The sequence below is a fragment of the Agelaius phoeniceus genome, chromosome 2 (assembly GCF_051311805.1).
Source record: "Agelaius phoeniceus isolate bAgePho1 chromosome 2, bAgePho1.hap1, whole genome shotgun sequence".
Lineage (NCBI taxonomy): Eukaryota > Metazoa > Chordata > Aves > Passeriformes > Icteridae > Agelaius > Agelaius phoeniceus.
Genome location: NC_135266.1, coordinates 91,517,504 through 91,537,798, shown reverse-complemented (window position 1 = coordinate 91,537,798; position 20,295 = coordinate 91,517,504). Strand labels below are relative to the sequence as shown.

Here is a 20,295-nt window from a genome sequence, read left to right as displayed (position 1 = left end):
TTTTTTTTGTATTTCAGGAGAGATTGCTGGCATTGACAGAGACAGGCCTAAATACACGAAACACAGCAAGACAAAGTTTCTTATGCAAGAGATTTACCATATAAATCAGAGCACCTCTGTAAAAATTAAAACTCAGGACACTTGGGATTTAATCTTTATCTATCTTAGTAATACATACAGATATCAAGTGTTTGTGAGGTGCTACTCTTTTGTTTTTGTAATATTTGCAACACTCTCCTCAGCTTTTCCATATATTAATGACTAAGAAAGTATAGGTTTGGAAGGAGCTGCAGAGCTCACATACTGCAGAGTTCAGCCCAGGTGATAAAGATTTTGGAAAGCTATCAACAAGTGAAACAGGAACTAGGAATTCCAATGAGGCCAACCATCTTAGAAGTAAACTTGATAAGACTGTTCCCTGATTCTTCTTAATTCTTAAGAAACTGGCCACACCCTGAGCACACTCAACAAGCACAGCACTGCACAGGTTCACATGGAAACTGCTCAGTGCTTTTTCCAGCTGAGTTTGTGAAGATCACATGATGCTGCTGTTCAGGTAAAGAAAAACTGCAATCAATTTCTTTGGATACCCAGCCCAAAGCCTGCCAGACTCCTCCCCAGTCCATCTTTCTGCTCCTACTTTTAGAAGAGGCCATTGGCACTAGAACTGACTGGGTGCTGCCCAAGGGATGTGACTCCTGCAACGTACAGCCAACATGTGCACAGAATTTCTGGGGTGTCAACATCCAAGTGGGTGCCTTAGGAATAGGTTAGAGGAATACTTCTAATCCAGGGAGCCTCTAAAGCTCTCAGGTAGGACACCTGTCTCTGTTTTGACAGAGGTGGATATTGGTTGCATGTGAATGCCTGTGCAGTTGTTTTCCTTTGGAATTGAACACAGCTGAAATTGTTTACTTCTTAATTTACCAGCCTTGGAAAGGCAGGTGCTCCTTCATACTTTAACTTTGTACTGTGGAAACCAGCACACCAGAAACAATCTGCAAAGTTATTTTATGCAAGAACACAGAAAGGTGTTTGGTAGGGTGAGGCTTTTTCAGTGTACTAAACTCCTGTGGGGGAACCTTCTCCATGTAAAGTATGTTTTACTAATCCAAAGTGTCTGTGCTTATTTCCAGACCAAACAGCAAAGCATGATGTTCCCACCTGCATTATGTGTCTCCCGGTTTTTCTTTCTGTGAAACATAAAGGGAAAAGACTCATGTGAAACTCAAGGTTAAAGATCTGCATACAAACAAATATTTATTTTATTATTTCTATTACAGCTAAAAATACTAAATATTATAGTCCACTCCGTAAATTAGAACAGCAGAAGTCACAATCAAATGTTCTTACACATTGGTATTAGACGGTTTCTAACAAAAATTTGTTCATGTCCAGTCTTAAATCAATTGCAATACAACAAGTCACAGTGCAATTTTCCACTTGATTATTGGTACATATTTATAGTGGAGAGCTGGGTTTTTATGTTCCTGTTACACTATGCAGTGTTCAAAAAGGCCAAAGATTTTTAAAAAATAGTTTTGTTTCTGAGGAACAAGACAGTTAAGTATTTGTCTGAAATGCTGCTTTTACATTTACTGGATCACTGAAATAGGAGAAAATTTTACCATGCAAGTTGATTTTCCAGCCACATTGCCTTCAAACATCATAACTTCTGGTGTCAAAGAGGCTTCCTTTGTGAGAGAAACCAAAAATACTGTTCCTCTGCAGCTGCTGTTCTTTAATGTCTCAAAATTCTGAATAAGTGTGATTTCAGCATATGAGGGTTGTTTTTGGTTTCATACCTTCACCTGGGATTACTGGATTGATGGCAACAATCATTGAGCAATGCCCCAAATTACTTTACTGGCAGTCAATAAAATTCAAATATATATATATTTCAAATCTTCAAAGTCTACATATATAAATAAGATGTACTACACACATGCACTAAGACAAATACTTCCAGGAAGTACAGTAAAGCAAAGCTTTCTTGAAAAAGGAAAATTCCAGAAAAAAACAATTTCAAAAAGCTTCTGTCCCGCAGCACACTTTCAGTCTAGGTGTCTCCTAGGGTAGGCAAAAAGCAGAGTAGCATCTTCTGCTGTGGTTTTTGACTGTTACAGAACAGTCCAGATGTGACAAGGAATCTGAGGTAAGACTGCATGATACATGTGGAAGTTATGTGTGATTACCATGAGGCACAGTATATCTATGCTTTGTGCTTTGAGTTGATTCTGGTTTCTGGTAACTCACTAAAGCGTGCACCTACAGTAACTTAGACAAGGACTATGAGACTGTAATGTTACTGCTACAGGTCAGACCCAGAGACATCTGCTAAGAAATAAAGCTTAAAGATGATCATTAATACTAAATATGCACAAGAACATAAGGACTGGACAGACCCAGCTGTCCTTTGGTTGACATTACCATTACAGAACACAAAATACTCTGTTCGTCAGGTCAGAAAGAGTCGCGAAATCTGCGAAGACTGAAAAACCTTCTGTGGGATAAATCAGTGTTCTCTCTGAGCTTTTCCTGATCATAAATCATATCCTACATGGTTAACTAGTGTAAGATGAATGCTGCATTTAACTAAGGAGTGAAGAACCCCCTTACCAATCAGGTATTAGATGAGCCATGTTAATACAAAGGAACAAAACCCTGGAAAAGTTCTAATGAGTGCTGAGTGACTGTTACAAATTTTGGTCATAGTGTTGCTGTACAACCTCAAGGCATAGTTTGTGCTCCTGCAGAGATTTAAGATGTAAGATCCAGATTCCACTGGGAGTTGAGGAAGAGATCTAAATGACCCTGTCAAAATAGTAGAGTTATTCCCCCATATCTACAAGGAGCCTCCACAAAAATACAGACTGTGCTCTAACCGAGGCAGCAGCACAGTTTTACACACATCAGAATAGTCAGTGAAATAATTAAAGAATCTCTTTTGCCTAAGTGACCCAGGTAGATATATCTTTAACAAATAGTTTGGCATAGACAGGGCAAGAGAGAAACTTTTGGATCAACCTGAAGAACACACAGAACTTCCTGTCCATACCCTTATTACCAAACTTTTAGCTAGAAACTTGGTAACTGCAACATGACTGCCATGGTCCTACAGGCCTAGGAAATAGTCCCTTTCCCACAGGAACTCACCGATGCTGCTTCTTAGTAGGTGTCTCATTCTCTGTCATCTCTGGCATGGTTTCGGAGAAGAGAGCCTGAGGAAACATCATGGAAGGAATTAACAACTCCTGCACTTTTCTGAATCCTTAGCCCATGACATTTACATGGCTTTGCAAGGACCACAAGGATGGGGCCCTATCACAGTGTAGGCACAAGTCCATGCCCTTGACTCAGAGCAGCTGATTTTGTGACATTAAAAATTAAGCACTTTACCTATCGAGATGTTTTGCAAAAGCTGTCTGTGATGAACTGGTTTCCATTTCCTCAATTACTTTAAATATAAAAACTATTATAATCCCAATCACTTTCAGCAAACAAGGATAGTAAAGAATATGACTGCTTTTCAAATGGGAGGAGGAATAGCTGAACTCTCTCTTATCAGCCCTTCCTCACTGAATATGCATTCAATTCCCAGTTCAAAACAAGGTATGAATGCTAAGCAAAAAAACAAACTACAATGAGGACATTTCATTAACTACAAATTTAGAGTGCTCTTAATGTAGCAGATTACAAAACTTACTTGCTATTAAATTACTGTACACCTTAAAACAACCAAAAATGACACCCCTAAGCTCTCAGATATGTAAAATTCAGCTAAAATTAAAGTTATTAATTAAAGTTATATATAACAGCCTAATGAATTGCATCTAACTTGTCCTCATCTTGAACAGATTACTGGTAGCCTGTATTTAGACAAACAAAAACATTTAAAAAATACACAAAAGATGAGATTAAGTTCATGATGGTTGAACACATATCTACCAGAGAAATGAATTTTAGAGAGCAAGTAACGTAAGTATACTGTAGATGACAACAGGAAAAAATAGATCTTGTTTTTGATGTGTCTGAGCTCTGTATTCACTTTCACAGCTCCTTTCACTCTCTCACCAACCAACCTGTTATTGCAACTCTTCCCATGGGCCCTCAAACTCCTTGTGGCTTCCCCTTTCTCTGGCTCCTCCTGAAAAGCTCACTGGCTTCTTTTAACAGCCTTCATGTCTTTAGGGTATTTTTTGTCTGTTTGAACTGCAAGGAAGTGGAGGTGGTTTTTAATATAACTTAAAGCACCAAGCAATTCTTAATGTAAACTGAGCCTACCACTACTGGCACTGACATCAAAAACAAACCCCCAAAATAATATCCTTGCAAACCAGAAAGCCAGACACCTATGGAACTCCCAAAGCACTGAAGCGTACACTTCACAAAGTGTTCTGTGCACACACCTGTGTGTGTCAAACTAACAGAAATCATCTGTATTGTACCAGAACTGAATTCAGATATTGCTTTTCAGCCTTTACACTCTAAAAGTTAATTGAAAGTTGTGTATTCAGTAAAGATTAGAGGAGGATAAACATTAGGGCTGATGCTGGTTACCACTCTAATCTTGAAGTACTTTCTTTCTCTGTTCCAGGGAAGACTTGGGAGATGTTGGCAAACCATAAAATAAAGCAAACAGGAAACAACCTATTAATAGATCCAACTCAGGGAACTCAAAGTGCCTGAAGATTTCAGGAACATAATTCAACTCCACCTACACGACAGTGTTCACACCATCACAAAACTGGACACAATCCTCTCTGAGATGAGTTACAGCATTCCATTGCCTCACTGGGTGTTACACACAGCTGACCTAAACACAGCCACCACAGACCTCTCCAGCCCAGCAATGGGAATACATCACTTTCTATTTATATCCCTCCATGGACTTTGCTTTCTCCGTGCTCACCTGACCATCCCCTCCATAAATTATGAAAACACCTGACAGAGTTAACAGTCTTTTGTTGTGGGAGAAAGCAGTGGTGCAACTTCAGTACACTCTTATAAATTGTGTTACCTCATCTCAAAAACAAGATTTCTTCTCCTTTAAATCCAATTAGCTTACTTTACTTACAAATTTATTTGAGTTTATATGTAGTAAGAGTAACCCAGATGTTATGCCAGGTTGTCCAAGTCAGTAAACACTCACAACTCTGAAAGCCAGTTTCCCACCAAGGCATCTCTAACTTATCCCTCCTGGGTACAGCTGGTGATGGTCAGTAGTACTTACTGATTCTACCTGCATTCACTGATGAGGAAAGGGTTAACTGGGAGACCTTAGCAGGTGAGTGATTTTGATTATAATAAAAAACCAAAACCCGGTTAGAGCCCAGAGAGATGTTCAGGCATACAGGGAGTGACTGGGGCCAGCCCACCTCCTTTCAGCAGCTCCAGTGTGCCAAAGGAGCCCAGCAGAGCCTGTATCCATTAAGGCTCCCAGCAGAGACAGGAGAAGCAGAGCAGCTGCCTGGTGACACTACACTCATGTATCCATCACTGAGGCGGCAGCACCTTGTGCAGCAGGTGAAATAATTACTCAAGGGGCAAAGGGGAAATTTAATTTACTGTGTCCAGTACTGTTTCTGTTTAGTGAGGATGTGAGCACATGGACACAGCTCTAGTAAAGCAAAGCTGTCAAACATGCTCAGGAAAAGGCTGATGCTGGATTGTATCACGTGGCAGTCACATACCCTGTTTCTTGATTTCTGCACCACCTATAAAGACAGAGCTGATGTGTCTGTTGTTGGGCATTATGGAACCATTGCAAATATACTGGAAATCAGAGCAAACAGATAAAAGAGGCCTTAGTTTTGGTGGACTTAGCATTTTTGAAAGACTAATGTATTCACCAAGCAACGGTATTTTTTTTAATGTGCAAATGTAAACAGCTTGAGAACCAAAGGACTATTTCTGCATTGCAGTGTATTCAACACAGAAAGCATCAATGTGGATGTAGATGCCCAGCCACCACGCAGGGCTACAGATGAAGCACAGCTGTGTGAAGGTAAGGGAGTAAAGGAGCACCCAGCCACAAACACCTTTTCCCAGAACAGACATGGTTGCTCTGACCCCAGCTGCACAGCCCAGAACAGGCTCACAACCCCACCCTCCCCCTGCCCTAAGTCACAGCACCCCTTTCTCCCCCCTGACATGAGATCTCCTTACTCCTATATTTTGGCTTCTTCTGTGTCTACTCAGCAAAGTTCTTTTTCTTAACAGCAGCCACCCCTATCTCCCAAAGTCATGATACACACAATTTTCCAATTGCCTTATTTCTTCATGCTGAGCAGATGCCAAAATGATTCAGCAATTCATTGTATGTAGCATTCTGGAAGATAGATAGACAAGGCCTTAGTGAAAATTTGTGCTGTTATTTATTTATACAGTTTCTAACCATTTTTTGATCCTGAAAAACAATAGAAAATCTTTATTATACGTCAAAGACCCCACTTCTTTCTTTCTCCTCTGCCCTTTTTTTAAATGGTATCAGTAAACTTCTTCCAAATGATGCTGTTCCCTGCATATTTCAAGCCATTTGCTGCCACACTGAGTGTATAAGCCTCACAAATGTAAACTTAAAGTCTGTATTTTATATGTTTCATTTCCACTGGGATCTGCAGCCCATTTCATATAGAAGACATGGCACAGGAATGCCATGACTATTACCCTAATTTCACTTTACTGTGGATTTACTTCAGGTGAAGTTTTTCAGTTCACCACTCAACCAATGCTCCCACTTTCGTGGTCCTGACAGCAAAAAGCAAGGCTGTACACATTATCTAATGAACCAATTAGTTTATTGTGAGCTCCACTGAAAAGAGGTGGTTAAATTTGTTAAAAAACACTTGTATAAAACTCTGGGCTTTCTACTGATAGATTGTACCATGAGAAATACAGTGAACTGAAGCTGGTTTTTCCCATTCTTATTCTGTAAGGACAGAAACCTTTGCATTTTATTTGATATTCCACAGAACAGCTGAAGCTGGCAATACCAGGGAGGAGGTTTTCTTAAGGGCTGCTGAAAATATGGGCTTTGTGAATTACAAAGAAATTAAAAATAGTGCCTAGGTGGAGATTTCTGAGGGCTGATGAATGTTTACATGGTCTCAATTTCTCCCCCTCAGCTGGTGTATGACCAGAGCTTTGACAGTGGGTTTTCCTTTACTTATTCCACATCAAGTATTGCTTCTTCATCAGGATCCCTTCATGGATTCTCTAAAGCAGAAGACATGTACTTGCCTCAGAAGCTCAGAGACAAATGTATTTTAAGTTCACTCATGAAATATGCTCAATATGCTCACTTAACTCAGCTGAATGTCATCTGCAGAGAAAATGTAGCAAAATCCAAATTCTTAAAACAGATGAAGAAGCAGTAACTCGTCGTTTTTATTTATTTAGTACCAAGCTTCTCTTAAGCTTTATGTAGCTAACAGCTTTCACAACATCAACCTAAAATATTGATTTTAATTTAAATGCAATGTCATCCTCAGAAATTAAAGGATGCTTTGTGTTCTGAAGATTTAATTTTAACATAATTTAATTTCTTCTACAGTTCTGAAACATAGAGTATAAAACTTGAAAACCAATTTATTTAAACATCTTCTTGTATACCACCCATCTTTCCAGGTAGTATTTAGCAAATTTTATGAAATCTCTTCTTCAAAACATGCACTCAGCAAATACAAGAAAAAGTTATTAGATTTTTTTTTTGCATTATTTTTTCACTCCTTATTTAGGAATTGTTTCCAAACTCAATATTAATTTTTAAAAAGAAAATAATTATTCCAATCTGTTATCTTTGGCTGTACAAAACAATCTCCCTCAAATTAGTATAGCCATTCCATTCTTCTGCATCAGGCAGAAAGAATCATTTTTATATGCAACTTCACATATTCTGCAAACCTACCAGCAGTCCAAACCTTTCTTCCTCTGAATCTCCTTCAGCAAGCTCATGCTGTGGCACTGCTTCAGTCTCACAGTTCTTACTGGTTTTGTATACCTCATGTAATTAGTAATGTAATGTAATGTAATGTACACCTCTTAATGTAAAGCTAAGGTCAATTCCAAGGCATAGACAAGAGCTACTCAAATGCTTTTTTCCTGACACAGTGTCTTCTTCATCCAAGCAACTGCTGGAGCTCACTTCTCCAGTCTTCCATGCATGTTTTAGAACAAGGCTAGCTTTAATCAGGACTCAGTCCAAACTTTTAATGACAAGCCAGGTGCCCTTGAGATCAAAAGACAAAATTTACTGCCCTTTCTTTATTCCCCCTTGGAATGGATCTATTCTAATTTTGTATTTACCTAATAAAATGACTGCAGGAAACATAACTCAAAGCTGACCTTTGTGATTGTTACCTGTGTGTGTTAACTACTGTGGCCTATCAAAGCAACCTGGTAAGATTATCAAAGAGGAAAATTAAAAAGGCTATTTTTCCTGACAGGAGGAAAAAAACCTACCAGTTTGGTTTGAGAAGAAATCAGCATTTCCCTGTTACTGTGACCCTTAATGCACTCCCTCACAACAGCTGGGCCCACTGACTGATTTAACTGCAACCCCTCAAAGAGATGCAGTTCCCAGATGTTTACAAAAACCCAGGAGTGAGCAGAGGAGGAGGAGTGAGGTCAGGTGAGGCACTGGGCACAGCTGGGGCTGTGGCCAGCTCTGCAGCATGGGTGTGCTGGCTGACCAGCTCAGTGGGCACCGCCACCTTGTGCTGAGGAAGATATTCCTGAGCAAACCAGCTGAGAGCTTCCCAGGCCAACCAAACTGTTCCCAGAGCTTCTGCAAAAGCTAAGAAAAGAAAACTAAAGCAAATAAGCTCAAACTTGTTACATGGGGCAACTTTTTTTTTTAAGATGCTTGCAAATAATACATAGAAAGAAAACTTCACTGCTTTTAGATATTTTTATTCTGCCTCTTTTGTTTGTATTATCTAAACTCAAATACATTAGTATTTTTCCTCCTGCTGACTTAAAGCAATAAAGTTTTAGTAAGACTCTTATATAAGAACATGCGAGAGAACTAGAAAGAAAATGTTTAGGGTTTTTTTTTTTTTTTGTAATAGCATTGGAGAAAGGGAAAGGGTAATTACTCAAGTGATATTCCCTCATACCTACATTGGTTTTGCTTTCATTTGTAACTTTCAAAATATCAGTGGCAATTGCACTGGCTATTCAGAAACAAGCAGTTTTAGGACAACATAAGTGTAGGGTCATTCTGAGAAATCCTGACCAGATGTGCTTAAGAAAACTTCATAAGAAGAAAACAAAACTAAAAAAGAAACTTCCTGATCTAATCACCTGAAGATCCACCTCTCATATTTCTTCTTCTTCGTCTACTGTTGTTCCCTCCCAAGTCATCATAAGTAAAACATCAATTCTTTTTAAACCTTAGAGGAGGGGCAGAGATAGAGCTCATGTCCCCAGAACAAAGTATCTCCCTCACTGTTTATGGTCTGGAAAATATTTAAGGAGAAGTATCTCTGCACATTTTGCACCCAGATGAGAGCTGCTGCCACTCTCACATTGTGCAGATGATCTTGGTACTGCAAACAAACTGAGGTGCCCACAGTTCAAGTAAAGGAAGATGCCTACAGGAACCATCGCCTGTGGTCTGGAGCAATTGTTATAGGGAAGCAGGAATTTGGGAGCTGAAGAGCTGGAATCATGGAACCAGTGCACAAGCCACAATCACAAAGACCAGAGCTCTCACCTAAAGCCTTCAGCTACTTTAGATCAAAATAAGGGGAACATCACTCTTTTCTTTAGGAAATCAAGGAATGACCAGGGAAATCCTCCTGATCCCATGTATTGTGCTGAAATTCACAAGTTACCACATACCAATTTCACTAAGGAAGTAAGAAAGTGTGAGAAATGTCTGTGTTGCAAGACAGCGCTCATCTCCCTGGCTTCCAATGAGCCGTGGTACACCTCAAAACCGAGCTACTTTCAAAGAGAAGACAGACATCTAATTATGCTGTGCTTGACAAAGGAGCCACAAGTGTGTTTTGATAGTGACAGCTAGGTGGATACAAAGTGAATTAATTGCAGGCAAGTTCCTCCTAACAGAGGTCATCACCTCTGTGTGGGTTAGGGTGAGGTTACCTGGATCAGATGGCAAGGATTGCCTGCATCAGGCTGAGGCTGAGAGTGCTCTCCCACTCGCTCCTGTGCAAGGGCAGCTGCTGGTGAGCCCCACCTTGCAGCAGCATGCTGCCTAAAGAACAAGGAATTCTTTTCCTGAAAAAAGCTGAAACATACAAGTCATCATGGTCTCCAAATACCGGTTATCCAAGGTGGTTATTTATAACTTAGGAATCCATCCATATATGAAAATTGTACTTGAAACATCAAAGACTTTTCCAGACTTGACTGGAAAAATGTAGAGGCTGTAAGTCATAGAATCACAAAATGGTTCAGGTTGGAAGGAACTGTTATAGATGGATAATGAGATGATTGGCTCTCGCAATTAAGGGATGACTATTGTGTGAATATTAAGAAAAGCTTTAGTGGTGTATAGTTATGTTATTATAGTTTAGATGCCCTCTGTTCTCCCCATAGTTCCCTTTCCCACCCCTGTATTGTGACCATCAGACAGCCGGGGCTGTCTAGGACAGGTACAAAGGAGGCGTGCACAGGTGCCCCTCACCTGGGGCAGTTGGGAATGGAAAAGCTTAGGGGGTTGCTTAGGGGGTGCAGCATGGCAACACCTGACCTCCAATCAAGGTACAAGAAAGCAGTCTCCACCAATAAATGGCAAAGAAGAGCTGACTGAGACTTTGGGAGGGGCCAGGGCTGGCTGATGCAACCCCCAGGGGTATAAAACACTGAGCATCCATCTTGAAGATGAACCAGCCATGTGGTATGCATGAGGGGCAGCTCCCAGCGCTGCAGCTTTTTCCTTATGTAGTCCTTTTGTTGTATTTTTGTTAAGGTTTAATAAACCTCTTTATATTTTCAAAGTGAGCAGTTGTTTCTCACAGAACCTTAAAAATTGTCTCATTCCAGCCCCCCGGCTATGGGCAGGGACACCTCCCACCAGAGCAGGTTGCTGAGAACCTCATCCAGGCTGGCCTTGAACACTTCCTGGGATAGGGCATCTGCAGCTTCCCTGGGCAACCTGTTCCTGTCAGAGCCAGTCCAATACTGCCTTCTCATGTGACCTTGTCTCCAAATGAAATCTCTATCCAAAGAGCTGTACCTCGTCACAGAGCCTGACAAGCAATTTAGAATTACAACACAAAAACATTCATTTTGGCTACAATGATTTAGCCAGAGCAGTATTCTTTGCTTCACTGCTTTGGTTTTAAGCTGAGCTCTTTTTGTTCTGCAACTACAAAGGATCCTCACAGAGTCTGTTTATAAAAGCACATACGGTCCCGAGGAGGTATCAAGGCATTTTCTGACATGAGCCAAACTGCCTTGCTGCTCTCTCCTGAGGACCCTGACTAACAAGCAGTGCAAAATATCCTAGAACCAAAATGTTCAGGGCATCAGAGAGTTTATGTGTCAAATTTTTTAATTCATCTTTTCAGATATGAGTCATTCAGTACAAAGGATTATACAGTCAAGTTCTTAAATATTTTATAGGCTTGGGGTTTGAGAAATCTGACACAAACTAAGAACACATCAAGGCTTCATGATATAGGAAGCAACATTCTATGGGCCTGCACTACAAAGTTCCTCTACAACATGCAGGAGAGATCAATCCTGAGATTCTGCAACAAAAACTGCCCTTCCAGAGTTAAGGGATTTCCCCATGAATCTTAATGGGGCCAAAGGCAAAAATGGCTAAGGTAGAAGGTACCAAAACCCAGAATTTTAGTTTTAATGCATAAGCTTTTGAAAGAAGCTTACTACTTACACTTCAATGAGCTTTCAAAAACAAGCACACACATACTCTGCCCCCAAACCCAAAAAAACCAAACAAAATCTCCACAACTTTGCAATGTACATTTTATAGGCAGACTACTCACAAGAGGTTTCAGTGGACAGAAGTCTCATTCTCCTTCACAACCTCAATGCAATCACACCTTTGCTTTTCAGAGGTTTTTTTCTTGGACCCATGAAGTGGGTGTACTGGGCAATTACTTCAGTTCCAGGAATAAAGGACTCATCTCACAATCTGGATGTTTGACAGTTTTGAATAATATTGGCAGGGATAAAGCTGCACATTATTTTAATTATATTTAACAGAGAGTTCCAAACTAAAGTTATCTGAGCCCAGATGAGCAGAGAAAGCAAGCACACTTTCATAACACTTTCAAAGAGGAAATTTAAAATAAAAATCATTGCATGTTAGACACAAGAAAATGCAACTACTAGGTGCAAATCCATAGAAAATCTGAATTCATTAATTCCACCACTTTAGGAACTACTTATTTAGCTTAGGAGAATTACTGTACATGAACTATCCGGGGTGAATAAGTAGTTCTGAAAGCACTAGGAAAAGCAAATAAGACTACAATAGAAATTTAGCACTGACAATGGAGAAGAAACTAAAACCAGATTTCCAAGTTACTACTTTGCACAGGTCTGAAAGGAATGGCTAAAGGGGACAGACTGACACCATGATCCTGCAAGTATTACTTAATTAAAAAATCATTCCATAAAATGAAAATGCCTTACCTCTCCTCTTCTTCTATAACTGTATGAAATCACCTCCCTGTTGCCACCTAAGACTGACTTGGCAAAAGTACCTTAAAGTGAAACTAGGAGTGGGAGAACTCCATTGCATTCTTTAGCAAGGGATAGCTCACACACTTAATACTTCCAAGCTGGGAAACACAAGGTCTTCCCATTCCTGCCCAGAATAAAACAGAAAAACCACAGAGTAAGATGGACTGTAAAGCCTCTTGAGACAATTCACAGGTGGGATTCTCCCTCAGCCTTCTCTTCTCCAGAGTGAACAATCACAGCTCCCTTGGCCTCCCAAGACAAGAGATGCTCTTGTACCTTAATTGTCCTTGTGGCCTCTCAGTGGACTCTCCATGGTACATCCATGTCTTTCTTGTACTGGGGAACCTAAAACTCAACACAAGATGCCAGGTGTGGCCTCACCAGTGCCAAGTGCAGTGGAAGGATCACCTCCCTCAGCTTGCTGACACTCCTGTATCAAATGGAGCCCATTCACTACCTGTGCCACAAGGACACTTTGTTGGGGCAGGTTCAACTTGGTGTCCACCAGGTCCTTTTCTGCCAAGGTGCTTTCCAGCTACATATATCCCACCATATATTGGTGGACTGATTTGTCCTTCCCCAAGTGCAGGATTTTGCTCTTGTTGAACTGCATGAAATTCCTATCAGCCCATTTCTCCCAGCAATAATGGGAAAATACTTGTGGTGATTATTTTCCCCTACTACCCCAACTCCTTCAAAGTAATGCTGAGAGATGCAGCCTCTCCCCTAGTTCACTGGCACTCCTCACCCAGGAGGCCAGATGAGAACACTACTTCAACTTAAAACTGACTTTGCAAAAGGATCACAGAGACACCCCACACTCCCAAATAAGTACACTGAAACAACAAGTCTGCTTCGCATGGTGACAGTGCTGGCTTTGTGAAACTATGTGTGAAACTATGACCCAAGATGATGCCAAAACTAGTTAAGCTTCTCCAATTACACAAGAAGTCCCAGAATTTCCAGCAGGTGAGAGACTTATGTGGAAGATTGAGGGATTTAAGCTATAGATGCACAGAATTTAAACATTCCCGAATTAAAACATCTCTGAATATTAGGGATACTCCAATAGTGGAAAAATTATGTTGCTGATTTGGAGTTCCATTTTACTCCTGGAGTAGATGAGCAAGAAGAGCTGCAGCATGAAGCTTTGTACAAGAACTCTGTTCAATTTCTAGCTAACAGCTTCAATGATGCATGAAAGCAAAGCAGAGTCCAACTTCAAAGGTGGGAGGCTGGCATGAATTAAGTGTCCCTGAAGCCAACCACATTACAGACTACAGATGCAGACAGACACCCCCAATGGACAGTATTATTTTCCCTTGAACTTCAGTTACTTGAGAATAAGCAAATCTTTAAGCTCTCCTCTCCCCAAAAAACCCTTACACTTCTATTAACTGTGTCAGCAGGCTAATGGACAATGTTTTCTATAATCTCTTCATGGCATTGCCCACCATACCAGAAGCTGGAAAATGGATCATAGGTTCTGAGGAACCTGGATTTAGACCTAAAAGCTAATAGCTCCATACTTGGATCATTCCAGCCTCACTAGAGATGGACCACAAAGAACCCATTCAGGTAGCAGAATACCAGCATGACTGAGATGTGCTTTCAGATGGAGCTGATTTCAATTCATGGTGTTCACGCTGGTCAGTTAACCTGACAGAAGTTCAGGGAACTGAGTGAGAAAGGCACTGGTTACCAGGAAGCACGAGACATTTTTAGCAGCCTAGTACTTTCTTCTTATCTGAGCCACAATGGCACCCAGCATGGCTGATGTAAGAGATTGCTATCGTAAGTCATGGTTGCAAAAGGAACTAATTCACCTTGGAGGACTAAAGCATGGCTTTTCATACAGGAAACAAACCCAGTTTACACACAATTTGTCAATCTTGTGCACACAGCAGAACCTCTTTTATGCTTACTCTAAGCATGACAACAGCACTACACTGGTAAGGTAGCAAACCAAAGTACACTTTGGACACATTATATCCACCCATAAAAGCTGGAATTACATTTTAAACAGCAAGTTAGGTCAGCATTACATAAACTGCACAACATTTCCTAATCAAGGAGTTGAGACCTTTACGTGTTTTACTGTAATCTGAAATAACTCAAACAGTGCTTGAGTTATTAAAATTGAATACATATCACGGTGCAGAGTTCCAGATGAGACAGTTTTCAATTAAATAACACTACTGAGCCATGTCCCTGATGAAAATGTCAGTGAAGCTGTGCATACAACCCAGGTTTTTTAATGAAAATGGATGTGTAAATGTGTGCATGCATACAATCTAACAGCTTTAGTGTTCCTAATCTTTTTGTAACAACTCCAGGTATAAATCTCAGGGCTCTGAAGAAGTGTACTTGCCTCCAGCCCGATGGACTGTGCATCCACAGTATTGCCAGTCATTTTATAATTCTTCATCTCAGTTGTGTTTGTGATTCCTTTAATCAAATTAACTCCCTCAGGAACATGTTTTCCTATTTTGAAAGGTGTCACTGTCCTTCAAAGTGGCACAGACTTTGTGGTACTTTTCACAAGTTCTTGTGACACAACCAACCATGATTCATTGGGAAACCCTTTGCATCAAATGCTATGCTTCTTATACCTCCCCCCAGCCAGGTGTCACTTACAAAGTTATTTTTAAGACCTTAAAAAGCACTACTGTACAAAAATTAAACCACAGAATGGCTCTTGTCAAATCCAGCATGTCCCAGCCCTTGACTTCCTTGCATGTCTATTTCTTCTGCAGCATCCAGCTTCAACTCATACATTGTATTAATTCAGATTCAAGTGGGACACGATTGGTTACAGTGTCACACACTTTGTATGAAGGCACTTTGCAAATTAAAAGTGTGCTTAAATACTTGGAATGCACCATCCCGAATCTCTCTGCAGCCTAATTCATTATACTTCAATATGTGGAAGCCTGAGGTGTTCTTACAACTTCAGCACATGGGGAGAAACCATCAACAACCAAACAATGCTCAAAAAAGTTCCTCTGTAACTCCTCTGCCTGAAAAGAGGCAGGAGCATCCCCCACATTCACCGAAGAAGAGCTAAGGTGAAGAACAGCTGGAGTAGCTCAGCCAGCAGCGCCAGCAGAACACATTCACAGAATCTTTGCCTTCTTGCTCCCAAGGTGTCTTTGGCATTTCAGAGTACAGCTAAACTTCAGCTACTAGCAGGAGTCCACAATGCACCCAGCAGGCGTGGGCCAGGCACGTGTCACAGGGCCACTCCAGTGACAGTCCCTTCAGTGTGTCCCTGGCCAGCTCCTCAGGACACTGCTTCAAACACCAGCAATCAAAGCAGCTAAGCCACTAACAAAAATTTACATCCTAATTATCTCTTTGCAGCTGCCAGACTCCTCCAGGATCCACCACCATTTTTCATCTACTCTGTTAAAATCTTCCCGCGTATCCACAACCTAAGGGAATAAGTAAGTCTCTAAGGGAATAAGTAATTTCCAAACACTTCAAAATTTGCAATGTTCTTCCACTGTTTCACATACTTGATGTGATATTTTGAATACAAGCACCTTAAAAATCATGCTCACAACACGAGCATTTCTCTAAGCTTATTTCCCATTTAGTGGCAAACATGTTTTCAGTTGTCAAATGTACTTCATCCCAAAATGTACCTATGAGTTATTGTTATGGCACTAATTGAAAATCAAAAATTAAAGTTTCTAAATCTTTCTAATAATAAGCATTTACTCATAGGAAGTTCCTTCCTTCCCATTTGTCTGATTACTGCACACAATTCGTGAGCAACGAGCAAGGCTCTGCAGTTGGTTGAAGTGCTGCATAACACAGTCATATAAATAAGATGGTCCCAACGACTTGTATATTAAAAGTAAAGCTCAAATCAAGCCTCTAAAACAAGCTGCTACATCACCTGACTTCTGGATGCTTAACTGTGCCATCATTACCTCTGCTAGAAATGCTTAATAATTGCATGTCTAGATGAAGTCTAATAGAAGTCCAAGCTATTATGTGAAAAGCAAAAATACAGTTTTGTGATTTTTGTACTTATGGGCAGAAACTCAACACATCATTTCTCCCTTTGTCTTTGCCTTACTTCCAATTTTTCCCTACAGACTCCCCTGGACAAGGGGCATCATGTGCAACAGCTGTACCTAACTATAGCTATGTCAATGGACTCAGCTCATTTGTGCTGTCACAGGGAGCTGCATTTTAGGTGGCCTGCCCTTAATGCGAGCAGTACCTGTGAGTTACAAACACTTCTGTGCCTGTCAATGTTGATTCCCATGAAACTGAAGCCTTCCAACTCTTTAAAACCCCTGCTGCTGGCAAATTCGACCGAAATCGGCCAGAGAGCTAAAATTAGCAGGCAGAGAAGGAATGGACAGACACATCCATCAGACTTCCTTCCTTCGGAGACCAAGCTTACTACACGAGAAACGTTAGCTACGAGTGACCGAATTCTAAGCAAGAAAGCTGTCCCTGGAAGCACACCATGCCCTGAACCCGTGGGGATCCCCCTCCCGTGGGGGTGGCACTCGATACGAGCACCCGCGTCCCGCACCACGCCGGGAAGGTGCCGGGCTGCGGGAAGGAGCCTGGCTGAGGGAAGGGGCCCAGCTGCGGGAAGGTGCCGGGATGCGGGAAGGGGCCCGGCTGCGGGAAGGGGCCGGGATGCGGGAAGGTGCCGGGATGCGGGGAAGGTGCCGGGATGCGGGGAAGGTGCCGGGATGCGGCGCAGCGCCCGCCTCTCGCTGCCTCCCGAGCGATGTCCCCGATCGGCGGCTCACGCTCGATTGTCTCGCAGCGCCCAGACCGCAAAGCGATAGAACCACGCCGCTCCCCAAGCCCTCGCCGCTCTCCAAGCTCCCACCACTGTTCCCCCGACTTTCCCCCCAGCCCAACCCTGGCCCGGGCGGCCCCCGCAGCCGCACAACTCCGGGCAGCAGAGTCCGGGCACCGCCACCGCGCCGCGCCCGCCCGGGGCCGCACCGCCACGGGCTTCCCGCGCACTGCAGCTGCGCCCCGGCCCGGCCCGGCCCCGCAGCCCCTGCCCGGGCCGGGCCGGGCACACCGGGACCGGACAAAGGGGCACCGGCCCCACCGGCATCCCGGGCGAGCGCGGCCCCGGCCCAGCGCGACGTCCCGGCCCCGCTGCCGCGGCCGCTCCGGGTCCCTCTCCTCCCGCTGCCGCTCCCGCCCCCGGTCCCGCGGCCGGCACTCACGGTCGGGCCGGGCGCGCTGCGCGGCGGCCCCAGCGCCGGGACCATCCTCCGGCGGGCGGACACTCCGCGCCAGCCCTGCCGCCGCCTCCGCGCCGCTGCCCGCCCGCGCAGCCCACCCTGCTGCACGCGCCGCAGCCAATCACCGCGCGCGGGGCCAACCCTCGCGGCCAATCAACAAGCGCCGGGCCGGAGGGGGCGTCGCTCGCCCTCAACTGGGCGGGGCGGAACGGGCGCGGACCAATGGGAGCCACAAACATTGGCCGCGCGGACCAATCAGAGGGCAGGGAGGCAGAGACTGGCGTCAACAAGGTAAGGTGGCCGAAACAGGAACTTGCGGGGAGCGGCGTCCCGGGCGGCCAATGAGCGCAGCGGGAAGAGGCGCGCGGAGGGGCGGGCGGCCGCACTTAAAGGGGCCGCGGCCGCGCCGCGCCAGGACGGGACGGGAAAGGTTGCGGCGTTGGGTCGGTGCTGAGCGGCACCACCGGCACCGGGGAAAGGAAAAGGACCGTGTGTGAGAAAGGGCCGCGCGTTATTTTGTGTGTGTTGCTGTCAGATGAAACAATCCCGTCCTGCCAGGGTGAGAGTGACCCGAGCGCTGCCCTTCGCCGAGCTGAGCCGCGGGGTGTGAGAGCCCTGAGCAGTGCAGAGCAGCGTTTGTGCACCGAGCTGCTGCCCCGCGGCCTCGGCGTTCCGGGACAGAGCGGCGAGCAGAGATAAGGCTGGCTAAAGGTTTGCTACATGGAGCTGTCCATGAGGAGCCAACCACGTCCTGTGACTGTGCTGTGCCATGAGTGATGCTTTAATCGACATTTTCCCTTAACTTTGTCACACGCTCTGGTCATTTTTAGCTCTGGGAAGAAGGCGCTCCATCCATCTTCCTCATGAGTTGAATCAGAGTTTAGGAAATGAGGGACTGTGGATCATTAACAACTCCCCACGACCTCACTTTTTGCTTCCTGCTAATGCCTAATTCAGTTATCATCCATGGTAAGGCAGCTTCCCAGTTCCAGCTCAACTGCTTCCCTGAGAAAGCATCTTGTACCTATATGCCTTCTTACAACATAATAGAGCAGGGACAAGTTTCTGAAGCAGTGTCCAAGAACTCTGCTGCTGCTGAAATGAGTCATAGCAGCAATCGGATGTTAAATAACCCAAAGCATTTTGTTTTGAATAGCTGCCACTTGCAAAATAACCTCGCAGCTGACATTAAGTGAAAAGCCCATGTGCGAGCTGTGAAGAAAATTGAGGCCCAAGCTGTTTTTGCAGAGGAATTCTAACATTAATATAAATACCAGCTTGAAAGTGTAAAGCAGGAATGTAAATGCACTTTTTCGCTTTTCATCATCTTTGGTTCTGATATGACACAAGCAAACTGAAAGACAAGTGAAATCTGAAATGCCACTGCTTCATCAATTTATTCCAATAAAAACGGAGGGGGGGGAGATTTCTCTTCTAAAGGGTAGTGTGCTTTTTTTGGTGAAGGTTTTCACTAAATAGGCACCCCTATCCAAAGCAGCAAAACCAAGTTTGCCTTCTGACACAACAAGGTTGTGATCTACAGTGTTTGAGTTCATAAGTGGTCAATACCAGTACAGGGTTAAATATCTGAAATACTATGGCAAGAATCCAGCAGCAGGCAAAAATCCACAGGTGAATATCACATACAACAAGAACCTACCTGTTTCTCTTGGAGAATATAAATTTACAGTTATATGACAAAGTGTTTAAAAAAAATGAAGAGCTTTTGTACAAATACTTGCAAGGAAAGCTTTACATTGGATAGATAATTTGATATTCTTTTGACAAGTCAAGAAGCTTTTGCAGCTTTATTTGAGATAGTCTTAATCAAGAACTTTGCAACTTTTTTAAACTTTTTTTAAATTATTATTATTTAAATTCTTGGCTGTAGTGCAGGTTTGGGTTCAATAATTCAGTAAGCAGTACTGGCCTAAGTCTGTATGATGTGATCCAGCAGCTGACAGGCAATCAGAACACAGGTCAGTGCATCTTTCCCAGTGCAGGAGTTTCTTGGGACTATGGGTCATGTACATTCAAGGGAGTGAAAGAAAGCTGGCAACTCAGCAGTTTAGAGAGCTTCAGCTGGTGGTGCCACAATGCCTTCGGGCAGAATGGCAGCAAAGCTGAATGCTTTTACAGTGTTAAAGCACTGAGGAGGAGGGAAGGAGGCAGAATGAAAAGAGAGGGATAGAGTAACCATTCCATTATCTGTTTGAATTGATGCCTCTTTAGGGGCAAGAGAAAAGAACATAAGGCAGGACATTTGTCCCTTACAAAGCATCTGGATTAGATTGGCTGAATAGATTTAGAAAACCCCTATGGAAAGGAAAGTAACACTGCCAGAAACAGATGACAATGCTCATCTGACAAGATTGGT

The 20,295-nt window shown here is 43.1% G+C and overlaps 1 protein-coding gene across 2 annotated transcripts in view; it reads right to left on the bottom strand.

The window, feature by feature from the left end:
- The window catches only part of USF3 (upstream transcription factor family member 3), a 35,215-nt gene extending 17,203 nt beyond the window's left edge, over positions 1-18,012 (bottom strand). Inside the window, exons 1-4 of one of the 2 annotated variants that reach the window (XM_077174246.1) lie at positions 17,901-18,000; positions 4,083-4,212; positions 3,157-3,221; positions 1,165-1,193 (exon numbers count right to left, since the gene is read on the bottom strand). In XM_077174246.1, coding sequence (XP_077030361.1) covers positions 1,165-1,193; positions 3,157-3,203 — 76 coding nt within the window. In that variant the 5' untranslated portion in view covers positions 3,204-3,221; positions 4,083-4,212; positions 17,901-18,000. Of the gene's footprint in view, positions 1-1,164; positions 1,194-3,156; positions 3,222-4,082; positions 4,213-17,900 lie in introns of both variants that reach the window. The other variant, XM_054654849.2, reaches the window with a different exon arrangement.
- Positions 18,013-20,295: the final 2,283 nt, after the last annotated feature.